Source organism: Drechmeria coniospora, chromosome 02 (assembly GCF_001625195.1).
Source record: "Drechmeria coniospora strain ARSEF 6962 chromosome 02, whole genome shotgun sequence".
Classification (NCBI taxonomy): Eukaryota; Fungi; Ascomycota; class Sordariomycetes; order Hypocreales; family Ophiocordycipitaceae; genus Drechmeria; species Drechmeria coniospora.
Window position 1 is genome coordinate 7260274 of NC_054390.1, and position 8164 is coordinate 7268437.

General features: G+C 52.6%; 2 protein-coding genes and 2 non-coding genes across 4 annotated transcripts; 2 read left to right on the plus strand and 2 right to left on the minus strand.

Moving 5' to 3' along the window:
* The first annotated feature begins 369 nt into the window (after positions 1 to 369).
* DCS_r26 lies at positions 370 to 485 on the plus strand. Its single transcript, XR_005881886.1, has one exon. It is a non-coding gene; the product is annotated as a 5S ribosomal RNA (ribosomal RNA).
* Positions 486 to 612: 127 nt separating this feature from the next.
* On the minus strand, positions 613 to 2255 carry DCS_05108 (protein kinase; the record flags this gene model as incomplete). Its single annotated transcript, XM_040802414.1, has 3 exons — positions 613 to 704; positions 753 to 1523; positions 1580 to 2255. The coding sequence occupies 3 exons, from the start codon at positions 2253 to 2255 to the stop codon at positions 613 to 615; spliced, it is 1539 nt and encodes a 512-aa protein (XP_040657447.1).
* A 3795-nt stretch (positions 2256 to 6050) lies between these two features.
* Positions 6051 to 6166, plus strand: DCS_r15. Its single transcript, XR_005881874.1, has one exon. It is a non-coding gene; the product is annotated as a 5S ribosomal RNA (ribosomal RNA).
* A 288-nt stretch (positions 6167 to 6454) lies between these two features.
* DCS_05109 (Endo-beta-1,6-galactanase) lies at positions 6455 to 8164 on the minus strand (the record flags this gene model as incomplete). Its single annotated transcript, XM_040802415.1, has 1 exon — positions 6455 to 8164. The coding sequence occupies one exon, from the start codon at positions 8162 to 8164 to the stop codon at positions 6455 to 6457; it is 1710 nt and encodes a 569-aa protein (XP_040657448.1).

Consider the following 8164-nt stretch of genomic DNA (forward strand, 5'->3'; position numbering starts at 1 on the left):
ATCTTGACCTCGGCATCTTCCGTCGATTATCTCGGCTCCCTCCATATGACGGTATCCATGAAACATCCATTTTTGTACGACATGTCTAGCGGCCGCTCCATACCGGAGCTAGAGGTTACAATAAATGGACACCCCGGAACGAAGGCCTTTGGAACCGGAGGGCAAACCTTCGGGCCATACCTAGAGAGATGCAAATCTCCACAGAGCTTCACATTTCAAATCACTGACCAGCAGATGGGTAGTTGAATCGGCGACGATTAGCGAACATGGACTACAATAGGACGTAATTTTGCCATTCTACGCAAACTACAATTCGACTATCAATCCATCACATACATTTAGACCATAATATCACGACAATCGGTACATGCGACCATAGGCAGTGGAAAATACTGGATCCCGTCTGCTCTCCACACGTCAAGCCACTGACCGGCAGATTAGTAGTTGAGTCGGTGACGATCAGCGAACACCGGCTGTTGTATGTTTTTTTTTGCTTATCTTTTCTTCGCGGCAGTATTTTGACGCGAGTCGGGAATGATTATTTAGACCAACATCGCTTCATTGTACGAATAAACGACGAGGTCTGCTGGAATTACTGCACCTAGACTGTGTTTACGCTGCGTCCAAAAATGCTCGTTTCGACGGCGGCACGTCAAAGAGCCTCTCTGCTTCTTCGCAGACGGCTGGACCCAACGTCCGCTGAGCTGTTGGAATCGGTCATCATGCTCCATTGCTGGACTCGGTCGTCCTACCTTCACTTGCTGGAAGCGCCCACTTCACCATCCATTCAGACGCGAGTATCTGTTGCGTCGTCCAACGTTTCTCGGGGGAGAGTGCAAGCGTGCCCCGCATCAACTCAAGAATGGCCCTTGTTTCTTCCTCGCCGAAGACACCAGCATGTCGCTTTCTCCTCCACTTTTGCACCTTATCCTCAAATAACTCCTCGAGAGGTGGAAGTGTCTGACGATCGTGCGCGGGCTTGCGAGGAATATTTCCATACAAGCCTTCCCCTTCAGCCTGTGGTCTTTCCCAAAGCGTCCGCCATCTCGAAGGAAAGTGTTGGAGGCCCAAGACATCGATCTGCTCCGCCACAACCTCGTTCTGCGGTTCCAGCTCGTAGAAGACTGACTTTACACCTAGGATGTCCCAGATGGCATGTCCGAGGCTCCATATGTCAGAGGGGAACGACAAAGGTGTGTCAGGCTCGAACATGGCTTCCGGAGGTCTCTTGATGAGAGGGACGTGACAGTCTTTGCCTAGGCGTTGCTCTGTTCCTGGAGCAAATGCTTCGCCAAAGTCGCTCAACACGAGGGCACGTGCATCGTCCAAAGTGAAATCTTGTGCTTCCTTGCCCAGAATTACGGGCAGTACAGCCTGGGGCGGGATGCTTGGTGGAAGCGGGAGTCCATCATATCGTCTGACGGGGACCTGCTCGGGCTCTCCATACTTGTCCCTGAATTGATCAACGGAGAGCTGATCGAGCGTGGACGGAAGCTTGATCAAGATGTTGCGAAGGTGGATATCTAATCACGGATTATTTTTCAGCTTTGCTCAACGTCGACAAATTCGATAGACCAACCTCCATGGACGAAGCCTTGCGAATGAACAAAGTCGACGGCGAGGAGCAATTTGGCCGATAAGGCCCGAGCAACTTGGATGGGGAACAGTCTACTGAATTTTGCCTCTTGAACACTGCCCTGTGCAGGAAGCGTTGCGTAGCAATGATGGATTCCATTGGGGCCTTGGAGCTCAAATTCATCTAGAATGGTAGGAAGAGCCTCCGCGGCAATGGCGGGTGGATCAACGGGAGAGACGGTCGGGTTTGAGTCGGACAAACGACGCAGAATCTTGGGCTCGCTGGAAGGGCAGGACAGGGACGAGACACCGACTTTGATTGCGACATACCGATGGAGTCGGCTGTCATGAGCGAGCCAGATGGTGGCATAGCCACCATATCCTAGCTTGTCAACGACGCGATATCGATGGTGCAGGACGTCGTCAATCATGACGGGATGGAAGCCACCAGGCTCGTACATCTCCAGCCGTTCTACCCCATCAATCCACACGTACTCGCTACGTGGACTGGGTGACATTTCCGGACTCAGTGAGCCAAAGTAGCAAGGCTGGCGTCCCGCACCAAAGCTCGACAGTGCGGTTATCGACGTTGAGCGCCAGAGGCTGGAGGCGTAGCTGGCCTTTGCTTTGATTCTTGGGAAATAGACACGGGCAGAGTGAAGACTGGATGTACCTAGCATGATCTGAAACGCAGTTGAAGGAGAGACTTTGATCTACAACGCGACGAAAGAGTTGGAGTCGAGGCAAGTACTTGGGGCAAGGAGTGGTTTAGCAGACGGTTGCTCACGAGGTCATCCAGAAAATGGGGAATGAGGATATGCTGACTCATCAACGTTTCACTTGCCGCGCCCAAGTTCTGGCCGAAGCTCTCAGCATGACTCCGTGCTGTTTCGAAGCAAGGGAGACGGCCAACAAGCAAGCCAAAAAGTCCCGAAAACGCGCGCGCGAATGAGAGTATTCGCCCCGCAGTCATTCTCCTCTGGCACACCTTTTTATTTGGAGACGTCGTGCTGGCGCGCGCTTGACGACACAAGGCAGCCAAGGACGGATGCTGGACTTGAAACTCATCTAGCGGCGGTTGCCGAGTATGTGCAGTGCTGTAGATATCGTGCATGCAACTGAAATTTCTAGGATGAAATAGAATGCAAAAGCTTGCATGCCAGTCGGCGGCATGGCTACATAAATAGTAGGCATCCATCCGACAGGTTTTCAGAGTGCATGTCAAGATAAATAAAAAGGACTTGGTGGCTCCGATTCTAGGCATCTTGCTGATAGTTGGTCGACTGATATCTGCCAAATTTACGTCCCACTCTCCTCGTTGTTTCCTATCGATGGCATCTGTCACGGGTGCAAACCTAGTCCGGTACTTCTTCTATCTCGGCAACGGCATCAAAGCGGACAGAAAAAAAGCACTTGTTGCTCTGGCATATGCGACGGCTCGGGACCAGAAGCTGGCAACCAAGATGATTTTGATTCGGTAATCATTCCATCGATAAGAGAAATTGCCCACGGCGCAATACTGACCTTGCTGGTGCTCGATAGCGCCGACTTGCACAATACGACGTCCATCAACGGGAAGCATGACGCCGATCCTCGCGGATGGCATGGCACTTTCGCATTCAAAGATAATGACCAAGTTCATGAGGCTTTCCATGTCGCATCTCATGGATACACAGCTGGCCCAGGAGACTTCATCCTCGAAGAAGCAACCCATTCCCCAGAGAAGAAAGACTCCACTCGCAGAAGGGGTGGTAAAGTTGTTTGGCCCCGGGAGGAAGACCTGGAGGAGTATGTCGACAGCCCGATTGCATATTCTCATGTTGAATAAATAGTTGGCCAATGCTTCCGTGGCCGCCCCATTGTTGTAGCTTAGTCGAATTTCTTGCTGTTCCGGGCCTCGGTGCGCGCATCGACATCGTTCACGACGTGAGACATGTATGTCGAGCTGTGCAACGCCAGTGAGGAACCCAGCTATGTGGGCATAATGAGTCATTGCCCTTGGAAATCTGCAAGAGCTGCGAAGGTGCCAATTGAGACGGGATGCGACGGATTCGAGTAGAATGTAGTTCGCAGGCGGCTAGCAGGTAATGACATCACACCCGCTTCTCTGCGTCAGGATCCTGGAAAGCTGGCTACATACATGTACGGGGCAGACCCAGGTCGTATTTTTGCTTCAGGCGCTAGGGCATTTTGGAGTACCGCATCACTTGGATCGCTCACTTGCCATCTACCTCCCTTTCCCTATCAAGGTGAGCAATATCAGTAACAGTCTAGGGTAGCATTTATCATAGGCCACGGCCAAGACGGCATATGTTTTCAGTAGCCTTTTCGCTACGCTTTGATAGGCTCTCCTGGGGTAGTTAAGTAGCTCACATTATCCCACCAGGTCCGTGGCAACAGGCGAGCCCAAGCTAATGATTCCGCGCTCTTTCGCTATGGCGTTGAGCACAAGGCAGTCTCGTGTTGCGCATCATTGGAAGTTGGCTCAATTCGCCATCGTAATCTTCATTGCGATCGCTTCCGGCTGACCCACATCGGTCCCTCTGTTCATTATATGGTATGCGAGGGGGGTCGCCTTGTCCTAGTCCTCCGTAGAATGTCCCCAGCCGTGTTTCGTCGCTCAAGGTGCAGCGTCTTGTTCCTGTAAGCATTCCTGAAATGACTCCATGAGAATTGATACGCTGACGTGAGGGCACTGTTCGTCAACTTGACTCCTCGATGTCATCTTCGTGACGAACCAGGTTGTCGGCACCGGGTAGGGCTGCAAGGGCCCGCGGTCCAGGTACTTTTATGCTTTCGATATCGTCCTTCAGCACGATCTTTGGGCTCTAGGGAAGTAAAGGCAGTCTAGACGATCCTATCTCTGTGTAGCAGGAGCGAGTCATCGTTTGTTTTTGCCGCCTATTACATCTACCAACCTTGGAATTCATATGATGTATGATGAGAGAAGAGAAATTATGGCTGTCATGGATATGCTGCCCGCTAAGCTTATATTTATTGCGTCTAGACGTCTGGAGTGTAGAGGGTCTGTGAGCTGATCCGCTGAGGCCATGGTTAAAGGAGTCAAACTCTCCGTCTGTCCAGCTACTTGTTCAAAAGGACTGCCCTGTTGGTCGTGTCCCTCCATGACTCATGGCTGCATGTCAGACGGACTTTTCGTCAAGTTTCGATGGCGTGCAAGCAAAGGTTGGTGGCGGCTCGTTGGGAATGCGTTCTTCTCTGCATCCTGTAGAAACCCATGGAACCGACCACGTGCAAGCGGTTGGTTCGGTTGTTTTCGTTGAATGTGCACGCCGTGAATCAACTCGCCATCGTTTGATCAACGACAGGATGGTCTCTACTGTACTCTTATCATCTGTAAGCTATAACACCAACAAGCATTGCAACGTTCCGGTAACGAGGTGGAACACGAACGGATTGCACTAATGAACAAACTATGCCATTAGTGCCAAATAAAGGGGAACGCACCTACCAGATTTAAATTTACGTTAAAAGACGACATGGAATTTAACTATAGTATTATAGTCGATATTATAGACAACGACGATAACCACAACTGGTGCAACAGAAGGAACCTTTACGATCTCGACACCTCCAAGCTGTACTACAAATTGCTTTGCAACGATAATTGTAACGGTAACGATTGGAGGGACTACAATTATTACCAAGGTCCAACAGGAGGTACATCTACAATCCCACCACCTGCAGGATGTACTACCGACTGCTTCACGAAAATAATTATAACTGGAACAGTTGGAGGCACTACAATACTACAACTGGTTCGACAGCGGGCACCTCGACTATTCAACCCACTCCTGAATGCACAACGAACTGCTTTACAACAATAATCGTAGCCAGAACAGTTGGCGACTCTACAATCACTACTACCAGTCCAACGGCAGGCACTTCTACAAACGGAAGAAGAGCGGTGAGAGTCGAGAGGGACAAGTTCGAACCAACACATGTTGGTGGAGCATAACGAGTCGTGGTAGTTTGATCTCGCCATCATCATTATCGGATTGATATTTATACAGGCAATAATCAGAAGAACTATACTACTACTATAATAACATGAAATGAGGAAAAAGGTGAACATCAGTAATAGTTCATCAGATCGGATAACAACATTAGCTACGCAACCAGATGGATGCGACAAACCTCGACAGCTTCATTCGAGTATAAGTATGTGTTTGAATAAAAGCGTGATAAAGCTATGAGGAGGCGCATTACGATACTCGTTACTTCTCGGTACAAATTTCATGAAATCCAAATCACCGAGGTTGTACATGAAGTCGTTCCGGAAATCTTTAGCCGGCATGATTGTACTGCTCAGCTCGTGCGCTGGCGTGAAACGATTGAATTCAAGTACAAGAAGCAGTGTCGTGCACAACTGCAGCGAGATGCGACGCGATGCAAGGGCCCGTAAGAAAATGTACAGGGCAATAAAAGGGAGGTTTTTCGATCTTCTAGTACATACGACCATAGGTAGTGGAAAATACTGGATCCCGTCTGCTCTCCACACGTCAAGCCACTAACCGGCAGATTAGTAGTTGAGTCGGTGACGATCAGCGAACACCGGCTGTTGTATGTTTTTTTTTGAGGTTTTTGTCCTCGTTGAAGAATAAATAAATAACACGCCGCCGACCTGGTTCTCCATCCCTCCTCCTTCCAGGCTGCAGATTCTTCACCCACGTACTTTTGGTACGAGGGACCTCGAGTCGAGGTGCAAAAGGCAGAAACCTGCCCGCGATGCGAAGAAGCTCTTGCTCACATCGCCGCAGCGAGCAGACACTGCATGCAACATGCCCGCTTCCCTGTGCTCATTTCGTTCACCGAACATGAGCGCTGTGCGCCCCTGCCGATTGGGAATCAACCTCCTCTACAGTTTGACGCCCTCAATCTCAAAGGTCTGGATTTGGTCCGCGGAGAACTTGGCGACCAGCTTGTCCTTGGTCAGCTTCAGATCCTTGTAGGCGACGTACTGATCGCCACCCTCCGGCTGCGTGCTCCACCGGGGCACGACGGACCCGTCGGTGCCGGCAGCGGAGAACTTGCTAAGATCGAAGACCAAGGTCCTCGCGACGTCCCAGTTGGCAGCGACAATAACGAGCTTCTTCGCGCTCGCATCATAGGCAGCCATCGTGTTGTCGTCGGGCGCCGCCAGGATGCGCATCCCCTGTCGGACGTGTCGGGAGAATTGAGCGAGAACAAAGTACTTCATGTTGGCATCGCCGAGCTTCTTCTTCTCGTGGTCGCCGAAGAGGAGACCCCAGCTCTTGCCGTCGACGGCTTGCCACTGGACCCAAGCAGTCGGGTGCAGCTTGGCAAAGTCGAGGAGGATGCAGGTGCACATCTGCTTGCCAGTCGCGTCGTTGTCGCCGTACTCGCTCTGCCAGAGCACCTTTCCATTCTTCTTGGCAATGCTGTACAGCGCGTTGCGATCGCCGGCCGTGTACTGGTAGCCGTGCACGTTGATCTTCTCGATGGTCTGCCGCGAGCTGCCGTCCAGATTCTGCCAGGTCGCGATGGCGACGTCGTACTTGTTGGCGTCGACGCCAGTGATCAGGCTCGTCAGGCCGCGGTTCTTCATCTTCTCCTTCAGCTCGGCGAGCACCTTGCCCATGGTGCCGTACTCGAAATAGCACCCTTCCTGCTTACCCTTGTCGCCCTGCCAGTGCGTCGACGGCTCGTTGAAGGGCTCGATGGAGTGGAAATCAATTCCCCAGTTGTCCCTCGCGTGCTGGGCGATCGACGACAGGTAAATGGCGTGCGCGTCGTAGTTCCACGACTGCAGGTTGTCCGTCAACCCGGCAGGGACCGAGCCCGAAGGGTTGTGGCTGTACGTCATCCACCACATGGGAGAGACGGAAAAGAGCTCGAACGTGTTCGCGCCGGCCGCCTTGGCCTTTTTCAGCATGGACCGCTGGTTCGCGTCGACGGTCCAGTCCCAGGAGGAGCTCGCCGGGTTTCTGCTCTGCCAGTTGAGCCAGTAGCCGTCGATGAGGCGAGACTGCCTGGCGTTGGGCGACCTTTGCATCGTGTACCCGTGGTAGCCCTTGTCGCTGCTGGCGCCGGCGTTGTAGCGGGCAATGTTGAGGCCAAGGCCGGGAAGGCTCTTGCCGTTGATCTTCTGCGTGTTCTTGGAGAAGAAGAGGTTGGCGAGGTCGTCGCGGTCGCCGAACGCCTTGGCCCACCACGACAAGGACGTTCCCCAACCCTCCCATTTGCCAAAGTTGGAGCTCGGATCGAGGACGAGCGACTTTTTCACCTCGGCCGCCGCCGGCTTCGGCTTCGTCTTGGGCACGGCTGCGAGCTTGACGGCCTCGACCTTCTCCGCTTGGCTGTCGTAGAGCTTCCGATCATAGCCGTCGTCGTCGTCATTGTCGTCGAGCGCGCCTCCCGGCGTTTCTATGGGGTGATCGGGCGGGCCGATCGTTGCCTGCACGCCGAACTGTTGCAAATCATCTCGGAACTGGGTCTCGTACGTTGCCGTGCTCGCCGAGCAAGACACGCTTTCCTCCTGCCCGGTGCTTGGCAGACAGTGGGCGAGGAGGCCAAGGAGGCTGGCCAAGACGACGTCTCGCCTCAT